Source organism: Coenobita brevimanus, chromosome 103 (genome assembly GCF_032717465.1).
Source record: "Coenobita brevimanus isolate Jiangsu-jjx chromosome 103, ASM3271746v2, whole genome shotgun sequence".
Lineage (NCBI taxonomy): Eukaryota > Metazoa > Arthropoda > Malacostraca > Decapoda > Coenobitidae > Coenobita > Coenobita brevimanus.
The window spans coordinates 15906657-15932408 of NC_137056.1; the positions used below are offsets into that span (position 1 = coordinate 15906657).

Below are 25752 nucleotides of genomic sequence, written 5' to 3' on the forward strand. Positions count from 1 at the left end.
TTCTTCATTCAGATCTTTTCTTATTATAATATTTTCCATCCCCGCCTCTTTGCTTAATTTCCAAGTCACTTTAAGTATCTCATTTATTACACTTTCTGATGTAAACTTGACTCTCACTGGTCTTGCTTCCCCTTTCTTATAAGGCCCTATCCTCCTTACTTCCTCAATTTCTTTTACCCACTTGTCTCCTTCGGGGTCAATCTTGCCTAATATTCCTCTCACCAGGTTCATGTCTCTCTCGAGTTTTACGAACCTAACCTTTTCTTCCTCTTCCCTGTTTCCAAATATTACTACACATCTGTTCCTTTCTACAGTTTCTCTCACTATTTTCTCTTTTTTCTTCAGTATTTTCACTACATTTTCTTCCATTTTTTTCTTGTTCATTTCCCTTTCTTCTTGGATGATCTCTCTTAAGCTGACCACTTCTTTCTGTTCTTCTTCTATATGTGCCCACTTTGTTTTCTGCTCTTCTAATACATTACTCACCTTCTCCGTTTTATTAGTACTCTCTTCTAGTTTCCTCCTCAATTCAACATTTTCCCGCTTCAAATTTCGAATCTCTTCATTCGCTGTTTCATTGGATTGGATCAGACTCTGTATGGTAGTATCCATATTTTCAGACACATCCTTTATCACTAGATTCTCTACTTTCTTTTCAAGTTCACTAATCCTCATAATTAATGTTTTAACCAGGTCCATGACATTGGTATTTGTATCAAATCCTTGAAATTCGAGTCCATCATTGTTTACATTTTCGGCCATGTTTAATGTTGGTTAAGTACCTAAACAGCTGTTACCGAAAAAAAAAACTACAAACATTCATGTATACTTTAGCCAATAAATCTTTACATTTTTGGTAGTCTATTAACTTTCATTATTTTAAATTTAAGACAAGACCTTAGGAGACAGGACAGACAAAATTCCTAAAACTACTTAAGGTTAGCAGCGATGGCTGGGACGTCTGCTCTCTCCGGCTGTTCGTTCGTGTGTGTGTGTGTGTGTGTGTGTGTGTGTGTGTGTGTGTGTGTGTGTGTGTGTGTGTGTTTTTTTACTTAATTATTCTTATCTAATTGCATCTTTACAGGAATGAGTTAAGCTCGTACTGTCCTGCGTATTAAACCATTTTTATCATACATATCCTTGAATTTATGAATAGTTTTGGCACACACTACTTCATTCGGTAGTGCATTCCACTGATCAACTGCCCTATTTGGGAAACTGAATTTCCTTACGTCTTTATCACCTCTCTTTTTATGCATTTTACAATGTCCCCTTGCTGATGCTTCACCGTATGATATTTATTCATTTGTCTACTTTCTCTTTCCCTGAGATGCATCTATTTAGCATAATCATGTCTCCCCTTCCCCTTCTCTCCTGCAGCATTGGTAGATTCAGTCTTTCAAGTCTTTCTCCATAGCTTAGATCCCTTAAGGTTTGTACCTATCTTGTAGCGGCCCTTTGTACTTTTTCAATCTTCTCTATGTGTTTCTTGAGATGAGGATTCCAGACTACTGATGCATACTCCAGGGTTGGTCTGATGAATGATGTTATTATCTTCCTCAGCATATCTTCATTTATATATGTGAATGCTACTCTCATATTAGCAAGCAGTGTATACATGTTTCATACCTTCTCACTGATGTGATCATCTGGAGATAGTCTGTTACTGATAATTACTCCTAGGTCCTCCGTTTTTTTTTTTTTTTTGTCCGACTCTGGGCATAGGCTTCACAGCCTGCACTCAAGGCCCAGTAGTCCTCCTACATACCATGCACCTCTACATGTCACCCCTCGGTGTTAACACCCACAGTCCATATTGAATACATGCTAGGGCTGTCTCATACAGGCCTGATGTATTGGTATTAATGGGGGTATTTTTACGACATGTCGGTGGGTCTTCTGGTAGATCGGTAAAGTCTGCTTTTATGAAATTCAAATCCTTAACCCCTAAACCGCGGGGTTGTTTTTGCTTGACTTGCGTGTCTCGCTGGCATATTTGCACTCTGACAGACTCTCTAAAAATATTTGCCAAAAATCAGTTATTAGTCCTAGAATATTAAAATTACATATGCATATGGCACGTACCTTCAGCTTTCTCCTGGGATGTTTGTTGAGCCTTCGTCGAGTACCGTAGGACTTGTGGAGATCGCTGCAGTTGGGTAACAAAGTCTCCACTTTACACTTCCCGTCAACCCGTAATATGATTACCACAGCCTGATATCACTAGAAACACTATTCTATGATTCTCAAATAGTTTGGAATCCATACTCAAAAAAAAAAAAAAAAAACTGTGAAAGCAATGAAAATTGCGAGCGCGTATGACCTTCCCACTTGACATCGTTCGCCGCTGGTGTTTTGTCATTTATTATTCATAAAAACACTCACACTTTAAGTAATAGTAGTTTATTGTCACTGTAGGCATTCAGTTTCTCTTTCAGTAAAATACGTAGCATTCACTTTCTCGTCCTGTATACTAGCGTTGAGAGTGAATCTGTCACTTTCACTTTCATAACTCATGGTATTCATACATGCTAGTGCAGGTGAGGTGTTGTCAGGTGATAATTAGCCAATTCCAGGTGTATGGCACTATCACTTACCTTATTTCTTTTTTGTATATATTATTTTGTATATGAATAGGGCATAGGGCTTATTTCAATGTATGAAATCAGTGGAAAATTCCAGGGAAGAGTTACTTAGCCTAGCACGGCCGGGCAGGCGAGAGGAGAGGGTAATGGAGGGGAGGTAGGGAGGGGAGTCAAGAACGGGGAGAAATGGCTAAATTGTCAACAATGGATGGGAGTACGGATGAGATTAGGAGTGCTGACTAGTGCTGGACATTGGCAGTGCTGACAGATGATACAAGCCACCGCTTGAAAGCTCGGGCGAATTCAAAATAACACAGAATCACAAAAGTGACGCCTCGCGGTATGATCCCTTGTTCCCAAGCATCACGAAAGTGATGCCCAAGGTTAAGGGGTTAAACTGTTCCCTGCCCCAGCGGGGATTTGAACCTGGGTCTGGGAAGACTGCAGGCCACCTCTCTACCTAACTTATAATCCCAATCTGGTCTTTCCTCACTTTTACCAAATTTAATTACATGACACTTATCCACATTAAATTCCATTTGCCATTTATTGCTCCATTCATGGAGGTTGTTCAATTCCTCTTGCAGCTCTTTGCAAGAATCTGTTAGTAATTTTCCTTTGAATTTTTGCAGTCATCTGCAAACATATTTAGATAGCTTCCATTTCCAATGTTACTGTCTACAGTAGGATCTTGCCAATAACGTCTAATTGGTGCCAGAGAAATGCTATTATTAGCGAAAACGTTATTTGTGTGACATTAAAATACATGTATAAAGGGTTTATTGGTGCAGCCACACCAGGACTTTTATCCACTTTTCCCACCTGGAGCCTTCCTATCACTGCTTTTTTTAGCTGAAATAATAAGATTAGTTATTAAATTATCATGAGAAATATAAACCTCACCTTAAAGGAGTTATGAGGTGTTTGGTATGATGATTGTTTTGAGGCTTGCGCATGGACGCTACTGCAGCGTATCCCTTGACCCCTCATTGGCCTCGTCCCCACTCCTGCCTCTCATGCCAGGGTCACCCACTTCCATCAACACTTCATCAAACTCCATAAAGTCAAAATCTTCAGGAAAGTCCGTAATGTCATCATCTACTCAACCCTTCTCTGTTGTTCATCCTTGGCTGGCTAGCTTTGTGAAAGTGAGTGATGAGTGACTGATGGCGGGCATTCACTCGATCGTGATACTGTTTTTGGTATTTTCTGGAAATCAGATTTACAAGTCCAATCATTAGTCATTAATTCTGATGGTTGCTCACTCTCTTTGTCTCAGCAGACTTGAGTTGTAGCTGGAGTGCCAACCAGGCATGTTTAATGGTTGTCAGTGTTGTATTATTCCAGGCATTGACAAAGAAATTTACAGCCTGTTAAATGTCATATTTCTTCAAGAATGCAGCAACAGCCATTATGTTGGGGGTTGCAGGTATGCCAGGTGGGGCTGTGGAGGTTGAGGGGGAGGCAGCTGGTGAGTCAAGTGGGCCAGTGGAGGTGGAAGGGACAGCTGCAGACGAGTCAGGGGAGATGGCGAGGGGAGGATCCTCCCTCTCCTCCTCACTACTGCTCACATTTTCGGCGATTTCCTTCATCTCTCCTTGTTCATCTGTTTCATTCCTCATCTTGTTATGCATGTCTGCAGTATAACAACTTGGCATTCACAAAATAACCGTTATTCAAGTGAATCCAAACATTATTATAGAAACTGGGTGTCTGTTCTAACTTACCATTATTGCCGAAAACGTTATATAACCTATGGGGAAGCATCAGTAAGAGGACACTGCAAAAATTTGCATAGAAAGAGAGGCGATAAAGACCTAAGGATATTTAGTTTCCCAAATAGGGCAATTGATCAGTGGAATGCACCACTGAATGAAATAGTGTGTGCCAAAATAATTCATAAATTTATGGAGATGTATGATAAAAGTGGCTTAAGACACAGGACAGTACAAGCTTGACTCATTCCTGGAAAGATACAATTAGGTAAGACCACACACACACACACACACACACACACACACACACACACACACACACACACACACACACACACACACACACACGTGGAGGGATTCAACCGAGTAGGACGTGCGACATCGGCGCTCCGTACCAAATCAACACGGCCAGTGGCAATACCTAAATTAGTATCTTTGCATGAGTCAAGCTCTGTACCAGGTTAGACTAAATGATTTTTCATTATTAAAAGGAAAAAAAAAAAAAAGTTTAAACAAGACTTGTTCAAACAGGAAAGAAAAACAAGACGAAAGAATAATGCTGAGTCATCTGAGGTTTGTTTAGACTACAACAACACGGGGATTGTAAGTATATACTTTGCACTTTTAGTATTGCAAAATGGATACATACTTTAGTAAAGCAAATTTGGAAAAGAAAAGGGATAAAAGTAAAAATCATAATGATGATTTCTACCAAGAACTGGTTGAAGTGGAGACTCACAATAGACTGGTTGAACATGTAAACAAACTAGAAATGGCTATCAAAAATGAAATTGATGAAATAAAGAAGCAGATGCACTTGCAAAAGGAAGAAATAGAAAAACTAGGAAGGGAGGCCAATAAGAAAGACACAACCATCAGTGAACTAACAGTGGAATTGAGTACACTTAGGAAGAAAGTGAGTGAAATGGCAAGTACAGTAGTCAATCACGAGAGTGTAATGGAAGAGTTCAAAAATGACACAGAGACAGTTAGGCAAGTAAGCATTCTTATTGACCAGAGCAGTGATATTGAGGAGAAGATAACACAGGTGAATGAAGCTGTGCAAAGCTACAAAAATGATGTGGAAACCACGTATGCTGAAATGGTGAAAGTAAAGAAAGACTTAGAAACAAGGGTGGAGGGAAAAAGCATTAAACAGGAAGTGAAAAGAATAATCCAAAACAATCCAAAGTTAGTGAGAGATTCAGTAGATATAAACAAATCTATAGTAATCACTGGTATAGAAGAGGAAGATCTAAAAAACAAGATCACAAGAGACAAAAAGGAGATGGCAAATGTAATGAGCTTACTGAAGGAAGTATCAGAGGAAATCTGTAGTAAAGACATAGAGGAACACAAAAGGTTAGGGAAATATGAGAAAAGCAAGACAAGACCTCTAAAGGTGACTTTCCAGAGAGTAAACACTGTGGAAGAGATACTAAAAAATGCAAAGAGTCTTATGGAAAAAGAGGAGTTCAAAAATGTATGGATAAAAAGATGCCTAACACAAGAGGAACTGGAATTACTGAGAGAGAAAAGGGAGGAAGCAAAAACAAAAAATGAAGGAAGATCGGAAGAGGAGAAGAAGTAGTTTTTTTTTTACAAAGTAATAGGATTGCAGGTACGAAAGTGGTACACAAACAGGATGGAAGAAAAGGGAGGAAGGTAGTAGAACCATGTCATGACAAGTATATAAACAAGATGATAAAGTTGATGTACTCAAATGTGGATGGAATGGTATCTAAATTACTGGAGATGAATGATTATGTCAGAGAAAATGAACCACAAATAATATGCCTAACTGAAACAAAATTAACACCAAGGATATCCAATGACATACTAAACTTAGAGGAATACAATATATGGAGAAGAGACAGAAATTTAAAAAAGGAGGGGGAATTATAATATTAACTAAGAAAAATTTAAAAGTCAATGAAATAAAACTAGATATACCATCACAAGTAGAACTGATTGCAGTAGAGATCAACACATCTGAAGGTAAAGTAATTGTAGCCAATTTGTACATGCCACCCAGATCAAACACATGGGAAAGAGATGAATATGAGGACCTGGCAGAGAGTACAATTCAGAGTTTAAGATCATTACTACATAAAATGGAAGAGAAATCAGAAAGAATTATACTAACTGGGGATTTCAATACAAATATAAATTGGAATACTCTAGATATAATTAGCCAAGAAAGCTGTTGGGACCAAAAGCTCCTCGATCTCGTACAAGAGTTCTTCCTGACGCAACATGTGAGGGAAACCACCAGAAAAAGAGGACTTGATGTACCTTCAGTGCTAGATCTAATATTTACTAGGCAAGAAAATGATATTGACAGTTTAATATATCACCCTCCACTCGGCAAAAGCGATCATGCAGTACTAAATTATAACTTCAGGATAGCATATGACATAGTAAACAGCAATGACAGTTACAAAAAGAGCCTAAACTATAAAAAGGGAAATTATCAAGACCTAAAGAAGTATTTCTTAGAAGTTGATTGGGAAAATGAGCTTAGAGGACAAGATTTAAATGCTGTATATAAAAAATTTTGTGAATTTTATGAAATAGGAGTCCAGAAGTACATCCCACAGCACAAAGAAGCAGATAAGAAAATACAGAAATGGTTCAATACAGAATGTAAAAAATCAAAAGAAAGAAGAGATTTGTTGTGGAATAGATACAGAAGACATAATAGTGAAAGGGCGTATAATAAATACAAACAGGCAAGAAACGATTATACAAGAGTAAGGAGGGAAGCCCAAAAACAGTTTGAGGAGGATATAATAAATAAAATTAGTGATCAACCAAAGCTGTTTTACAGCTATACCAGAAGCAAAACCAAAGTAAAAGATATAGTACAATCAATTACGGACAAGGGAATCACACACAAGAGAAGGATATTTGTCTATCTATCTATCTATCTATAGCCTGACGCCCTAATCCTGCAAAGGATATTTGTGAAGCACTAAATAAGAATTTCAAATTAGTTTTTACAGAAGAAAAAAATTTTGAGAGGGACTATGTGGAACATGCATGTCCACACATACTACCAGATATACAAATAGCAGAAAAAGTAATACAGGAGTAGTTAAGTAGATTAGACAGAGGAAAAGCAAGTGGTCCTGATGAAATTTCATGTTGGGTACTCGAGAATGTGCAAAGGAGTTAAGTAAACCATTATTTTTAATTTTCAAGAAATCCTTGAGTCAAGGTAAACTACCTGATATTTGGAAAAAAGCAAATATTGTCCCCTTATTCAAGAAAGGAAATAGACCAGATCCACTCTACTACCGACCAGTATCACTGACCAGTGTTGTAAGCAAGGTATTAGAAAAGCTTATAAGAAAAGCTTGGGTAAACCATCTAGAAGAACACAGTATGATAACAGAAAGACAGTTTGGTTTCAGAAAAGGAAAATCATGTGTTACTAATCTGCTGAGCTACTATGACAGAGTAACAAACACAATACAGGAAAGGGAAGGATGGGTGGACAGTATCTATTTAGATTTCAAGAAAGCTTTTGACACAATACCACACCAAAGACTTTTATGGAAACTGTACCATCAAGGAGGAATTCGAGGCAAACTGTTTTGTTGGATGCAAGACTTTCTCATAAAAAGAGAAATGAGGACAGTACTAAGAGGAAACTACTCATCATGGAAAGACGTGACTAGTGGAGTACCACAGGGTTCAGTGCTGGCACCAATCATGTTTTTAGTGTATATAAATGATATAAACAGTAACACTGGAAATGAGAGCTATCTGAATATGTTTGCAGATGATGCAAAAATACAAAGGAGAATTACTAACACAGACTCTTGTAAAGAGCTACAAGAAGAATTAAATAAACTTCATGAATGGAATAGTACATGGCAAATGGAATTCAGTGTGGACAAGTGTCATGTAATCAAGTTTGGTAAAAGTGGAAAAAGACCTGATTGGGATTATAAGTTAGTAAATAAAACCCTATACACATCAGAAAGAGAGAAAGACCTAGGTGTGATCATCAATAACAGACTATCTCCGGCTGACCACATCAGCAAGAAGGTACGGAACATGTATACACTGCTTGCAAATATGAGAATAGCATTCACATACATAAATGAAGACATGCTAAGAAGGATAATAACATCATTCATTAGACCAACCTTGGATTATGCATCAGTAGTCTGGAGTCCTCATCTCAAAAAGCACATAGACAAGATTGAAAAAGTTCAAAGGGCCACTGCAAGATGGATACCAAGCTTAAGGGACCTAAGCTACAAAGAAAGACTAAATAAACTGATTCTACCAACACTACAGGAGCGAAGGAAAAGAGGTGACATGTTAATGCTATATAAGTGCATATCAGGGAAGGAGAAAATAGACATAAATGATTACTTAACACATGGAGAAGCATCAGCAAGAGGACACTGCAAAAAACTGCATAAGAAGAGAGGTGATAAAGACGTAAGGAAATTCAGTTTCCCAAACAGAGCAATTGACCAATGGAATGCACTACCGAATGAAATAGTGTGTGCCAAAACAATTCACAAATTTAAGGATATGTACGATAAATATGGTTTAAGACATGGGACAGTATGAGCTTGACTCATTCCTGTAAAGATACACTTAGGTAAGAACAATTAGGTAAGGTAAGAACACACACACACACACACACACACACACACACACACACACACACACACTTTGGGAAAGCAAATTTTACACACACACACACACACACACACACACACACACACACACACACACTTTGGGAAAGCAAATTTTACAGGATTGGGAAACTTTTTTTCAAAATGCGGATTGGAGAAAATTCAGAGAAACAAGAGAGATACAGAGGAAGTGGGATATCTTTCTAGACCTCTATAATTTGGGAGTGGAAAAATTTGTACCAAGAGTAAGAGGGAGAGAAAACAGGAAAAAGGAGTGGTTTAATAGAAGGTGTATGATAGCAAAAAAGAGAGAGAAAAGGCATGGAACAATTGGAGAAAGAGAGGTAACAACAGAACAAAGGAAGAATATAAAAGAACAAGAAATGAATACACAAGAATACGTACAGAAGAAGAAAGGAATTTTGTAAAAGGTATAATAGACAAATGCAAGGATGAACCCAAACTGTTTTATACATTTGTTAATGGCAAACTGAAACAAAAGGAAGGAATCACCAAACTGAAAGTAGAAGGAGAGGTCTTTAAGGATGCGGCAATGCAAGCAGAAATAATGAACAAACGTTTCCAGTCAGTTTTCACTAAAGAAAAGGAGCTTGTGGAAAGGGAGGGAGTGATTAGAAATGTTCCGGTGATAAAAGATATAAAAGTGGAGGTACAGGAAGTGTATAAATTACTGGAAACTCAAGATGTAAGGAAAGCCCCAGGACCTGATGGAATTTCTAATTGGGTACTGAAGGACTGCAGAGAACAACTGGCGGATAATATCCACAGTTTAAACGTATGCTCACTGGAAGAGGGGAAAGTGCCACAAGAATGGAAGAGGGCAAATGTGGTACCAATTTACAAGGAAGGAAACAGGGAAGAACCCCTGAATTATAGACCAGTGTTTCTAACCAGCATGGTCGCAAAATTGTGTGAGAGAATCCTGAAAGACAGATGGATAAAATATCTGGAAGAGATGAATATTTTGGCTGAATGTCAGTTTGGATTCAAATGTGGAAGGTCATGTGTTTCTGACTTGTTGAGGTTTTACTCAAGAGCGATTGACATGGTACAGGAGAGAGATGGTTGGGTGGATTGTGTGTACTTAGAGAAGGCCTTTGACAAGGTACCTCATAAGAGACTAATGTGGACTGAAGGGGAAACTTCTGGAATGGATGAGAGACTTTTTGAGAGACAGACAAATGAGGACAGTAATAAAGGATAGGATGTCTGGATGGAGGGAAGTAACAAGTGGAGTCCCTCAAGGCTCGGTGTTGGCGCCAGTAATGTTCCTAATTTACGTAAATGATATGGTAGATGGAGTGAACAGTTATGCAAGTCTGTTTGCTGATGATGTAAAGATCTTGAGGAAGGTAGAGGTTGAGGAGGATTTTAAATACTGCAGGAGGATTTGGATAGGATACACAATTGGAGCCGGACGTGGGAAATGAAATTTAATGTAAAGAAATGTAAAATATTGGAAATGGGTAAAAGTACCAGGAGGCCATCACTGAATAATTTGTTGGGTAATGAATTAATCACAAAAAGGAAAGAAGAGAAAGATTTGGGAGTGCTGGTCCAAGATAGTTTGTCACCAGAAAAGCACATTAACAGGATAGTTGGAGAGCCTTATAAACTCCTGACTAACATAAGAGTAGCATTTCATTATATGGATGAGGAGATGATGAAAAAATTGATAGTGGCCATGATCCCCCCCAGGTTAGAATATGCAGCGGTAGTGTGGTCCCCACACAAAAAGAAAGATATAAACAAGATTGAGAGAATACAAAGAACAGCAACCAAGATGGTCCCCAGTCTGGCAGACCTGTCATACAGAGAGAGGCTGGAAACACTGGATTTGCCTTCCTTAGAAGAAAGGAGAAAGAGGGGAGACATGATTGCAGTGTTTTGGACCATGGTGGGAGTAGATAAAATTGACAAAGAAAATCTGTTTGTATGGGATACGAGAGCAACAAGAGGACACGGAATGAAATTGAAAAAGTCAAGCTGCTTGAAGGCTATCAAGAAATATAGCTTTCCTTACAGAAGTATAGATTTATGGAATAGCCTGGACAAAGAGATTGTCTAGTCTAAAAACTTAAACGAGTTTAAAGCTAAATTTGACTTATTGAGAAACAGCGACGGAAACCCACGAGCATAGTACATTCCGTGTACTGTATATCACAATTAGGTATATTTGGTAAATACTTAAATATTTGGAATGACTTAGGCAAAGAGGTGGTACATGAGAAAAACATTGATGTGTGTAAAGGTAGACTTGATAAATGTGGATATGGAGACAGGACAACACGAGCATTGCTCAATTCCTGTATACTACAAATAGGTAAATACACACACACACACACACACACACACACACACACACACACACACACACACACACACACACACACACACACACACACACACACACACACACATGCTAAGAAGGATAATAACATCATTCGTCAGACCAACCCTGGAGTATGCATCAGTAGTCTGGAGTCTTCATCTCAAAAAACACATAGACAAGATTGAAAAAGTTCAAAGGGCCGCTACAAGATGGATACCAAGCTTAAGGGATCTAAGCTACGAAGAAAGACTAAATAAACTGAATCTACCAACACTACAGGAGAGAAAGAAAAGAGGTGACATGATAATGCTATATAAATGCATATCAGGGAAGGAGCAAATAGACATAAATGATTACTTAACATATGGGGAAGCATCAGCAAGAGGACACTGCAAAAAACTGCTTAAGAAGAGAGGTGATAAAGATGTAAGGAAATTCAGTTTCCCAAACAGAGCAATTGATCAATGGATTGCACTACCGAATGAAATAGTGTGTGCCAAAATAATTCACAGATTTAAGGATATGTACGATAAATACTGTTTAACCCCTAAAACGCGGGTCGTTGCGTTTGCGACGCTCGCCTAAAAGGACATAACGGCGGATCGTCGCGTTTGCGATTTGAGTTAATTTTGAATAAATGCTGGCAAGGATGTTCCAGCTGGTATTGTCTATCAGTACCACCACCCTTTAGCTACAATTAGCATACTTTACCTTTGTACTAGTGACCTCCGTTGTTGCCAAGTATCGCGTTTTTCCCCCCTCCCCCCCCCACCATGGCCCGGCCAGCCTGGCTGAGATACGTGGCAGTGCTCTGACTGCTCAGAACCGTAAATCTGCGCTCTCCTCTCACAAGCAGTTTATGCTGATAGGATATGCTTCTTTCCCTAGTTGTCACACTAGCTTTTTTTCTCACGGTTTGCCCCTGTTTAGTGTCAGTTTACCGCAGGCTTTCAAAGTGACATTATGGCGAGTTCTAGCACTTCCGAGTCAGTGCGAGCGGCTGACAGGAACAAGAATAAAGTGACGGGCATAAGGCAGAATAAAAAGCACACTGCAGTGATTTTTTGGGAAGTAATATGATTGAAAATAATGTAGTATACATGTTTTTAGCTGTGAAAATGGAAATGTTTGTTGAGTGACGGGAAGACCGCCGCCACGCTGCATGTCGGCCGTACGCGTCGTTGATTTTAACCTTATTTTCAGTGCTTGTTGTACAAATACGGATTCCAAACTACCTGTACGTTGTAGTATAAAGTTTACTGTGACAGAATGAGGCTGTGGTAGAGGGGAAACCGGGTTGCTGGAGGTGTGAAAGTGAAGATTTTGTTACCCAACTTTGCAAGTCTCCACAAGTCCTTGGGTAGTCCACGAAGGCTCAACACCTGTCTCTGGAGAAAGCTGAATGTAAGTACTATCTGCCATACCAAGTATAATTTTTAGGGTTAATCTCTGATTTTTGGCTAATATTTTCCTACAGGTACTCAGACCGCGATCGAACCCTGCCACCCGGGGGGGGGGGGTCGGCTGTCCATTGGCCGCGCATTAGGGGTTAAGACATGGGACAGTACGAGCTTGACTCATTCCTGTAAAGATACAATTAGGTAAGAACACGCACACACACACACACACACACACACAAAATCTGATATTTGGGAGAAAGCAAACATTGTTCTCCTATTCAGGAAAGGTAATTGACAAAATTCACTCAACTACTGACCAGTATCACTATGGTCTGACAAATCTAAACTGGCGACTAGGGTATGGCACGTACCTCTGTGCAGTGTTGCTATGTTTCCCAAACCCGTGATATGAAACAGCTGTTATATATGTAAATGGCAGAACAAATAAGATAAACACATATGAATACACTGTTAACGTGTGTATTCTAATGTATGAAAGAACATAAACTTCTTACGCATAAAATATTTATACAGCAATACAGAAACGTGGCATAAATATTTTACACTGTTGCTAAAAAAAAATTTAGGAATTTTTATTGGCATTTACTGTATTTCTGGGGTGGGTAATAATGTAACAATTATGATTATAAGATAATGCGGAGGAATATAAGAAAAAATATACCAATTTCTTAGTAAAAAAAAAATAATAAACCCTCGCAGCAACACTGACACCTTCTCAGTTTAACCTGGCCAGAGCATCGTGGTTCACTTTCCTTTGTGTCCTTGACTCAGACATTATGGCAGCTCAACCAGCCCCCAATAATAAATATTTTTAAATATAATTAGATATAATAAAAACAAAATAAAGAAATGAAAGCATAAGTTTATAAGTCACTCATAAAAGAAACAAAATTCCTCAGGGTGACACACATCTCCCCCCAGGAGAGGGGGGGGGGGGCATTGCGCATATGGAAAACATGGCAACATTGTGCAGAGCTTCGCACCCTACCCTAGCCACCAATTTAGATTTGTCAGACCATAACCATTGTTGTAAGATATTAGAAAAGCTGATACGAAAAGTTTGGGTAAACCATCTAGAAGAACACAATATGGTAACAGAAAGGCAGTTTGGTTTTAGAAAGGGAAAATCATGTGTTACTAACCTATTAAGCTACTATGATAGAGTTGGAGAAACATTACAGAAAAGAGAAGGATGGGTGGACAGTATCTATCTAGATTTCAAGAAAGCATTTGACAGAGTACCGCACCAAAGATTTTTATGGAGACTGTACAATCAAGGAGGAATCCAAGGCAACCTGTACTGTTGGATGCAAGATTTTCTCAGAAAAAGGGAAATGAGAACAGTACTAAGGGGAAATTACTCATCATGTAGGAAAATGACCAGCGGAGTTCCACAGGGCTCAGTGCTGGCACCAATTATGTTTTTAGTGTATATAAATGACATAGATAGTAACATTGGAAATGAAAGCTATCGAAATATGTTTGCTGATGATGCAAAAATACAAAGGAGAATTACTAACACAGACTCTTGTAAAGAGCCACAAGAAGAATTAAATAAACTTCATGAATGGAGCGATAAATGGCAAATGGAATTCAATGTGGACAAGTGTCATGTAATGAAGTTTGGTAAAAGTGGAAAAAGGTGAGATTGGGATTATAAGTTAGGAAGTAAAACCCTACAGATATCAGAAAGAGAGAAGGACCTAGGAGTGATTATCAGTAAGAGACTACAGTATCTCCGGCTGACCACATCAGTGAGAAGGTAAGGAACATGTATACACTGCTTGCTAATGTGAGAATAGCATTCACATACATAAAGGAAGACATGCTGAGGAAGTTAATAACATCATTCATCAGACCAACCCAGAAGTATGCATCAGTAGTCTGGAATCCTTATCTCAAGAGACACATAGATAAGATTGAAAAAGTTCAAAGGGCCGCTACAAGATGGGTTTCAAGCTTAAGGGATCTAAGCTGTGAAGAAAGACTAGAAAAACTGAATTTGCCAACGCTACAGGAGAGAAGGAAAAGAGGAGACATGATTATGCAATATAAATGTGTCTCAGTCATAGAGAAAATATACATAAATGAGTATAAGACCTATGGAGAAACATTGGCAAGAGGACAATGCACAAAACTGCATAAAAAGAGAGGTGATAAAGACGTAAGGAAATTTAGTTTCCCTAATAGGGCAGTTGATCTGTGAAATGCACTGCCGAATAAAACAGTGTGTGCCAAAACTATTCATAAATTTAAGGATGTGTATGATAAAAGTGACTTAATACACGGGACAGTATGAGCTTGACTCATTCCTGTTGAGATACAATTAGGTAAGGTAAGAACACACACACACACACACACACACACACACACACACACAGCTGAGGCTATGGTTCACCATTGGTCCTCCGTGTAAGGAGAAGGTGTGACCGCATCTCTAGGACAAGAGACAAGGCAGCAGGCATGGTAGGTAGTACTGGTATGGCAGGGTGTGGCACCTGGTAGGGTCAGCTTCATAGCTCTGTAACTTCATACATCGTAAGGAGCAATTACTATGGTTGGTTGAGATGGGCTGGAAGGGGACCTGAATAAACTGTTGAATTGGCCACAGAAAATTGACAAAAATTAGTCTGCACCAGGTATGTGGTGGGAAATCTCAGAAGATAGACAGCACTGCAAGGCATGACACTGATGGAGTAGCAGATACAATAAACTTGTCAGACTTCTGAAGAAAAGTAAGGTACTTCTGAGCTGCCACCATCTTGTAACTCCACCATTTTGTAACAGTAGTTGTTCCACTTCGTTTTTGAAGAAGTGGAATCTTTCGTTAGGTCATGTCCGTATGTCCTGTTCATCTGTTGCGTGCTGTACCTCAGAATTGGAATTTTCTCATATTTTGTATAATTGTAGGGCCATATAGGAGGTTGGTGCCCGTCCTTTCGAAATTTTGAAAAAATCCAAGATGCCTGAAATGACCAATTCTCTATTTTTGAAACTTTAAATCCTTTATATCTCCTTTACTGTTCAGATAGGTTTACACTTTGTAACAAAGTGGAATATAGTATCTCTGGGACTTGTGTAACAGGAGTAGATAACAGCAGCAGGTGCCGGTTGAGAAACTCCATCATGATGGCATCTTGAATTATTCAGCTAGGAGCTACCTCTGAGTTTGGTCAGAATCAGATATATATATATTTTTTTCAGGCTACCTATCATTAATTTTTTTGTGTAATGCTCTGGGACTTGTGTAACAGGAGTAGATAACAGCAGCAGGTGCCGGTTGAGAAACTCCATCACGATGGCTTCTTGAATTATTCAGCTAGGAGCTACCTCTGAGTTTGGTCAGAATCAGATTTTTTTTTTTTTTTCAGGCTACCTATTATTAATTTTTTGTGTAATTCTTTATACATATTCCACCATTGGCCTGTCTCACCTGCATTGCATGCTTGTTCAGTTACAGGCACAAAGAATGTTGTTTATTAAAAGTGAGAGAGAGATGCGTAGATGGAAATAAGCTGAGCCAAAAGCAGACGACCAGCTATGTAAGTTACACAATACAGTGGAGACAGGCACCAAATGCATGGATGTTTACAGAAGTACTTTTGTATTTTCCACAGAAGGTACAGGCACTTAGAATATTTTGTTGTTTATTAAAAGTGAGAGAGAGATGTGTAGATAGATATGAGCAAAATCAAAAGCAGGCAATTAGTAACATAAGTTACGTATCACAAAGGAGACAGTTTGGCACCAACTATATGCATATTTATGTAAGGTGATTTCTTTGTGGCCACTCCGTATAGGATTAAGGGGTCTGGCTATAGACAGATTGTATTATTTTCCATGAAAGGAGCTACAGGCATGCACACAGCCCAAAGGCAAGCAACATAAGCCCCTGAAAAGCTCTGGTATGGCAACAAAGTCCACAGACTCCATGATGAGTTTAAAGTGCATCAACACTGGTCAGCTTACTCTCTGTGACTGAGGTGGAGCAGGCACTGGCCATTGTTTTTATGGGAATTTTCAAAGACTCAGGGATGTTGTGGGGAGTGGTGGTCAGTTTGAAAAATTTGGTTTCCATGTGCACCATTGGTTAACCCCTGGACTGCGACATGCCTCTTATAAGTGAGATTTTCAGTAGTGCACCAGGAAGGTTTTAAAAGGATCAGTGTGAGACAAAATTTATGGGGTACTAGGGAAACTGGTAGTCTCATTCCCACTCCCTATCTTCAGCCCAGTTTCTAAATTGTACCAGCAGCAATGACCCAAAAGTACGCACTTCATAATGCATTTTCTGTATACCATCACCTCAGGAAAGGCAGTCATGGTCAGATTGTTTAGAATAACATAAAATCAAATGTAAGGTCAATAGGAGGTAATGTAACAGAAGTAAGGTGGTAAATAATGGGTGTAAAAGTAGTGCCTTAAGCTCGAATTGGAGCATGCAGAGCGAGCTGGCAGCCCACCTGGCAAGTGGGGAGACTGGCAATGGCCTGTTTACAACCTGTCTCATCTGCCCCAATACGCATTTCTCTCTCTCTCTCTCTCTCTCTTTCTCTCTCTCTCAAAGCATACCGGTAGTTTTGTGTTCCTGCCAGAAATGCAATTTCTGACCATTTTTCTCTAAAACTACGCCATAAAAAAAGAAATTCTGTGGGTAGCTGCACAGTGCAATTTCTTAGTCACTGATATACATTTCATGGCAATCTGTAGCAGTGACCAAAATTGCCATTTTGCCACACTGCAGGCAATGTCTGCACCACCTTTTGCCACAGCCCACGGGTTAAAGCAATAAAAAGCAGATATTGCTGTAAGTTCCTGATTTCTTTGCTTTGGTAGACAATGATGTATGTTGGGTAAGGCAGCGCCAGATAAATATGTGACCTATTTTATTGTTAACTCTCATACTTCTGATTTTTTGCAATCCTCTTAGCTTTTCTGAATTCTTTCCACCACATTTTTTAGTGTGAAATGGGATTAGAATGATTATGATGATGATTATTGCATTTTTGCCTCAGATAAGCATGCTGCCCTGGAGTTAAAGGAGGCTCTGACAAAGGTGCTCAGACTGGCCTCTGGATCCCAGGGAACCACAGTTCCTGCTGGTCTGCCACCTGAGGCAGCTTCACATGAGGCCTAAGATTTGGAGCAAGTTCTGAGGCACTTCACATCATCTATATAAAATTTTAGGTCCTGGAGGGAGTAGATCCCGAGTAATGTACATTCTGTTCTTCCTTCTCATGTTTACGTAATGGTGTAAGTTGATGTAGGATGTGTGATAAATTGTTTGATTATCTGATACAACCATAGTAGGTGGTTTTATCTTATGTGATTCAATGGCTGTTTGTTTTTATGGTGCTGTAGTCCAGTTGCTGTACAGTGATCCTTTGGTTATATATATATATATATATATTTTTTCCCCAGCTCTGCTGATTTTGCACACTTTTTCAGATAAGAAACTTTGTTATTGTGCACCAGAGCTGGTTTTTGCCAACAATGATGGTGCAGAATCTGCAGTTTCTGATGGTTTTGAGGAATTCAAAGATGAGACCCTGGTTTGGGAGTTAATCCAAGGTGGCAAAGACCACTAACTCTCCACTTCCTAGTTTTAGAACCCCTTACATCAAACCCATCTCACATCTTTATTTGATACCGGTTTCTTCCATACTGGGCCCTTCTTATTATTTTCTATTAACATAACTGTGCCTGTGCATGTTTCTGATACTTATCGCAACAATATGTATGTATTTATTGGGTCAAAATTATTGCAAAAGGGGAAATTTGTGTTTATGAGTGGGATGTCTGGTACCAGTTTTGATCCATAGGTTCTGTGCTTTTGTTATTAGGCACTAGGTGTGGTACTAATTATGTATGATAACCAAGGGTTCATTGTACTGTTGTTTTTTAGGTACCCCAACTCTTTCTGTGACGAGTGCAGTTTGGCACCGTAAGGTGTGATCAGTGCCTAGATGGTTATGTACCTCACATTCTGTAGTTACTTGTTTCAGAAGCAACAGTATATATATATATATATATATATATATATATATATATATATATATATATATATATATATATTTACACACATACACAGTACCCTCATGTCCAAGTTGGGTTTGTCCAAGATCTATCTATCTGTCTATTGCCAGACGTCATAATCCCGTAAAGGGTGGCCATTTGACTTTGAGTTATTTGTTTTACAGGGAGGGGCACTAACCCTCCACCAACCCACTTATTGACACATAGGGAGCACGTATGGTTATATGGACCAGCGCTGTAAATAGATTCTTGGCTTACAGGAAACCATTTGGCTTGTCACTCAATGTAAGACCACCTGTAAAGGAAAGAAAGGTAAAAAGAAGCGACAGGAAAGATGGGAGAAATAGGAAGAGAGGAGGGCAGGCACAGAAAAAGAATTATAAAGGCTAAAGATGGAGACCATAAATAATAATCCATCATACAGTATTGCTGTAATACTGTTGCATACATCCAATATGGAACCAACAGTTCAAAATGGCCCAAATCCAAGGAGAATACAGCTATGACAGGCTCACCTGGTCCAACATGGTTCCTGCGCCCAGGAGAGTGACGTTGTTGCAATTTGTCAATAAAATGGAGTACAATCTCTATACAGCATGAGATGGATTATGCAGAACCTCATGCAACATCATTTTCGTGCTAAAACGTGACATATATTTAAATGTAAAATAGGGGGTTAGGTTCTAGGAGCCCCATATTTTTCATTAAAAATATATTTAAAGAGAGGTTATTACATATATTCTGCTTTAAGACACCCAAGACTGTGTGTTTACATACGATCTCGCCGAGTGGACTTATTGCGTACTAACCTAACCTAACGGACTATTTTTGCCCCCTAATGCACCCCATAAAAATTTAAACCTCCAAGGATTGCCACTAAACCACTTGAAAGTCCTCATTAGCAATCAGGCAAAAACTTCTGACCTGATCAGCATGTGAATAATGGCCACCTGGCATCTCGCATATTTTGCCAGGAATCACTCAGGGCACTCATTTAAACAAAAAAAAGAAAAAAAATGTGAAACTATTTTAGAATGTCTTTAGTCATCAAAAATAAAGGGAAAAAAAAAAAAACTATACTGAAGCTGTCAGCATGTAGTTATTGCATACTTTTCACTTCTCAGGTACACATGAATGCAGTAATCGTGAATAATAAACAAATTAGCCACGCAGCATAATTTGTGTGACAGTATAATTCATAAGAACTGAATTCATATAATTATTGTACCTAACTATTTTCGTCAGTACGTAGTGTCTTTACATACCTGAAGAGCTGAATTTTATCTACCAAAGACTGTCAGTTCATTACAAAGATAGGGCAGAACCCCCCCCCCCTTTTTTTTTTTTATACGTTGCACGAAAGGTGAAAACATGAATTTTACTGCCCCTTCATCATTAACTTTTTGTCCAACAAAGAAACTCTCCACATTGTAAACTCATCCAACTCATGTTATCTGTCTGATCGTTTGCATTTAAACTCCCACACCACGTGCCACTTCGTCCAATGATTTTACATTTTACCGTGTATTGCACTCAGCATTTGCCCCTAGGTTATTGCCTCTCCATGCATAACAATGCCCAGGAAACCATCTGCTAAACCCTTGAAGCACAGAAATATACACTTTCAAGGTGGGGAAATTTGCTCTGATGCCAAAGTAGGTCTAGGTTGATGTTTTTAGGGACACTTTTCAGTGATTTTGTGACAATATTAATTTTTTCCGTAAGGTGTTGTTTTGGTCCAAGATGCTTCTCGTCGAAGACGGGACCCTTAGGCGACAATATTACCGTCTTGGCGCAAGGGTACTGTATATATACTGTGCGTGTGTATGTGTATATATATATATTCATCATTCATCATCATCATCCAATCCTACGTTGCTCCATTAGGGGCGTAGCAGCTCGAGGCTAGGCAAGTTGGTCCTGACATTTAAAATAGATATATATATATATATATATATATATATATACTGTATATATAATGATTTTGTCATGCCAAAATTGATACTTAATTGTTATTTTAGTAAAACAATATACTGTACCTGATATAATATGAAACCTGTGTCTGATATAATGTGAAACCTGTGTGTGTACTTGTATGCGTGCATGCTTGCATGTGTGTCTGTGTGTACCTAGTTGTATTTTGTAGTTGTAGGATACATGAATTGTCCTGAGTCTGTTTTTATCTAATCTAGTTTTAAACATAGATTTGCACCATCTCCCCTTCTGTACTGTTTCAGGTATCTGTTATTCTGCTAGGGAAACTTATTATTATTATTTTTTTTTTTTAGATTTTTTTGGCATCTGCTTGTTCTCAGCTTATAGCCATGTTGCTTTGGCATTATAACTTTATGTTCCTCTAAAACTTTAATCCATCTTTTTCTGAGAACATCCTAACAGATTTTGCAAACAACACTATAGCCTGTTCATTCTTATCTGAGAGGAGACGAACCTTAAGCTTCTGAAAGCTGGCAGCTGATTGGTTGTCTGAGTGCATTCATTAGTAGCAACACTTTTTAATTATTTTTGTTATGAGGGTTACAATAATCGTTTGATGTTAGGTTGCCCAAATAAAATACTATATATAGATATTTGCATAGATAAATTAAAAACAGGGCCTTACACCATGTATCAGATGCCCTAGTATGTGTGACTTTTTGAATTCTCATGACAAAGCAAAACGCGTCCGGGTAAAATTTTACGAGTACCTTGATTGTTTCCCCCCCATGATCAAGCAAATTAAAGGAAATTATGTCATTACTGCAACATTACATAAAATCTTACTTAGTAAAACATTGTAAGTCAAATGAAAAATGAATAGCAGACACAGGTGAAGAAGCTATGTGTCACTGTCACTTTTAAAAATCCTGCAGGCCATAGGGGAGGTTGGTGATGGTTCAGACACTTTTTTAAAATATATTTATAAAAATTCAGGTTTAAACAGGAGTGTAATTTGGTTTATGTTAAAATGTTGCCACATCATTTGCCTCTTTAGGTTGATAATATGAAATTCTTAGCTCTTTTGCTTTAAGCTGTAGTTAACAAAACACGATTGACTAAATCGTCTGAACCATCCCTACCAGTGGTGATGGTTCGGACAGAAAGATGGGATGTTTGACCATATGTATTACTCAGCTATTCTTAAAATTATGTGAGTTGGATTGGATAAAAACAAACATTTATTAATTCAAAGACATTTCATTTTCCTAATTAAAGTTAAGAATCCAAATGAACCACTTGATTAAAAAATATATATATATATATATATATATATATATATAACTGAAATAACCTTCACCAGATTTATTAATAACTGACTTAACCTCTTACTTTCTGCTTCAGAATTATGCATAATTAGCCTCTCTCTCTCTCTGGAATATTAACTTTATTATTCACTTTCTAGGCCTTATTCCAGACTGACTAACTTAAGACTTTTAACATATTGTAGCCTGCAGAACTGAAATAGCAGTGTAATACCCCTTCCTTCTTTTTATATTTTAAGGAATAGGTTAAATGAACAAAACTATAAATATATATTCCCAGACAGCTATTAAGAATGGTGTTTCACTATGTGTTTATATATAAATGATCAAAAGAGTTAGCATTATCATTTGATAAGGTCATGACTTGGTAATGGTGGAAGGATAGTTCGGACACTGTCTGAACCATCCCCCTCCTCAACTGTCTGAATCATCCAGAATCGACATATTTAATTGATGGGTACACTCAAGTTTCACCCGAGAGAGTTTAACATTCGTTTTTCATAGCAATATGTTCTACATGCAACACAGATTCACCCTGATAATGCACAGTTTGATGCTTGGTATATTCATAAAGGTAGAGCTTACAATATACACTCAAACTATAACATAGGAGATGCAGAAAAGCATAAGATCTCCTGCATCAAAAAGTGAGGTGTTTCTAGCGTGGAGGTTCCATGTGGCCAAAGTAAACAAACTCTCCCACTTTCACACAAGATCACATGGCCCTAGGTCCCTTCCATTTCTCAGGGAATGCAATGTCTGAACCATCCCACCGTCCGAACCATCACCACCCTCCCCTACCTTGTCACAGCTCTATTGGAAGTTGTAATTTACTACTTGAAAGATAAACACACTGATGATGTGAAAGTAGGAAGCATAATATAGACCCTGAGACATCAAAATGCTCTCAAGTAAATGCGAATATTTATCTGCATAATCAAGTGGGACATCCCACTGGTGCCCCATCCTTGTTTACCATTCATCAAAACTTAGGAAATATGTCATATTTCATTGAAATTCCAATGTTCTACTACATTAGATTTTACATAATGTCGCAGTAATGGCATAATTTAGCCTAATTTCGCTGAACATGGTGGAAAAATGTACGATACTCGTGAAACTTTACCTGGATGTGTTTTGATTTGTCCTGAAAATTCAAAATTTTGCACGTATCTAGGCCATCTGATAAACTGTGTAAGGCCCCGTTTTTAGATTTATCTACAGTATGTAAATAACTATATATAATATTGTATTTGGGCAGTGTTATCAAGTGGAAATTGTAACCCTTATAGTAAAAACAATTCAAAATGCGTTGTTACTAATAAATGCACTCAGACAACCAATCAGATGCTAGTTATCAAAATTTTAAGGCTCATCTCTGCTCAGATGAGATCGAATAAGCTATAGTGAGGGATACTGGTCTCAAGTTGAGTGCATCTAGTCTGCCTCCTCCCTAAAAAACTGGCACCATGTTTGCTGTTTTCCAGTCAGTGGGTAGTTGATCATTTTCTGAAGAACACTTAATGATGTCATTAACAGGACACACCAGCTTATATGCACATTCCATCAGGATCAGATCAGCCATGCCATCTAGTATCATTGTCTTGTTCACATTCAGATCTCTCATCAGCTGCAATATCTCATTCTTCTCAACAGTTTTATGGCCATTTTCAATATCCTTGCTTCGTTTTCTGGTTCTGAGAACTTTTCTTCCAGTAAAATACTGATTGTAATATATCATTCATTAAGTTACACAGCTCTTCTTTTTCTGATGCTACATCTCCATCACCTAATCCTGATATGCTATTCTTTACATTCATTTTGCCATTAACAAACCTATAAAACAAGTAGGGTTCTTTTTCTGTATTTGCTTATAATATTCTTTTCATATGTACTTTCTTTGCCTCTTCATATCTTTACATATTCATTCCTTACATGCCCATAATCAATCCTGGCCCTTTCGCTATGCGTACTTCACACCTTATTCCACACCCTATTCTTTGCCTCATGTGCCTTCCTACATGTTATTGAATTACTCTTTCTGTTTCCTCATCCTTGCAGAAAACTTTGAGACATTTACTCACCTTTCCTTGCATGCTTTCATCAATATTTCATGTTCCTCATGTACAGTTTCACTTTATTCATTAAACTCCAGTCAGTACCTTCTATCTATCTATCTATAGCCCGACGCCTAATCCCGCAAAGGGTGGCCGCAGACAAAACGCCTCCGAGTCACTCTGTCACCCACCATTTGACTACCCTCCCCCCAACTCACCCCCCCCTCCCTCATATACCTCTCAACTCCATCCCTCCACCTCATCCTCGGTCTACCCCTCCCTCTCCCTCCCTCCACCTCACCTACATACACCCTTCTAGTCAGTCTTTCATTCTCCATTCTCTCCACATGTCCAAACCACCTCAGTGTATTTCTCCTAATCTTCTCAACCACATCCACATCTACCCCACAACTTTCCTTCACTTCTTCATTCGTCAACCTGTCCCTCCATGTCACTCCACATGCTCCTCTCAAATAACTCATTTCAACTGCTCTCACTCTTGACTTGTTCCCCTCTTGCAAGGTCCACGCCTCGCTTCCATACGTCAGGGTAGGGATCACAATACTATCATGCAGTGACTTCTTAACTTCCATACTCACCTCCCTATTTCTCATCACTGCTTTCAGTGTACCAACAACCTTCCTTCCCTGCTGTACCCTTTCACGTACTTCATCCCCCAAACTTCCATCCTTACTCATCACACTACCCAAGTACTTGAATGCATCCACATTCTCCATATCCAAACCATCCAACCTCACTGCACACTCTGTGACTTCATTCCTCTCAAACACCATAACTTTACTTTTGTTTACATTAACTTTCAGCTTCCTCCTCCTACACACTGTCCCAAATTCATTCACCAAACCTTGCAACTCCCATTCACCTTCACTCAACAATACTGTATCATCAGCAAACAGCAACACCGGAAGCTTCCAAATCTCACCCTCATTCATTAGGGCCAGCCCCACATCCACTGCCCTACCTTGCACCTCCTTTACAACCCCATCCATATATATATTAAACAGCCATGGAGACATCACACAGCCCTGTTTCAGTCCCACATTGAGATCAAAGAACTCACTCAGCTCACCATCCACTCGCACCGTAGCCCTAGCTCCCTGGTACATACTCTTCACAGCACTCAACAATTTCCCCTCCACTCCATATATTCTTAATACCTTCCACATACCTTGCCTATCTATTCTATCATAAGCTTTCTCCAAGTCCATGAAGGCAGCATACACTTTCCTTCCCTTCTCTAGATACTTCTCCACTAAACATCTTAGAACAAATATCTGATCTACACACCCTTTTCCCTTTCTAAATCCCCCTTGTTCTTCTCCAACTAGCTCCTCTGTCATATGCCTAACCCTATCAATGAGTATTCTACCATATATTTTACCAGTCACACTAAGTAGGCAAATACCCCTATGGTTACCACCTACTTCTCTCTCCCCTTTTCCTTTGTACAGAGGAACAATTATACCTGATTTCCAGTCCTCTGGAACCCTTCCCTCTTCCCAAGCCAATCTACACAACTTCCATATCCACTCCACAACAATCTCACCCCCATACCTAAGCATTTCACCACACACTCCATCAATTCCTGGGGCCTTTCCCAGCTTAATCTTCTTCATTGCTTCCACTACTTCTGCCCTACTGAT

At 38.8% G+C, this 25752-nt stretch overlaps 1 protein-coding gene across 1 annotated transcript in view; it reads left to right on the top strand.

Moving 5' to 3' along the window:
- LOC145415633 (uncharacterized) overlaps positions 1–18323 on the top strand; it is a 124550-nt gene extending 106227 nt beyond the window's left edge. The window contains exons 6-7 of the mRNA XM_080284854.1: positions 17751–17837; positions 18184–18323. Of these exons, the coding sequence (XP_080140980.1) occupies positions 17751–17837; positions 18184–18323 (227 nt within the window). The remainder of the gene's footprint in view (positions 1–17750; positions 17838–18183) is intronic.
- The last annotated feature ends 7429 nt before the right edge of the window (positions 18324–25752 follow it).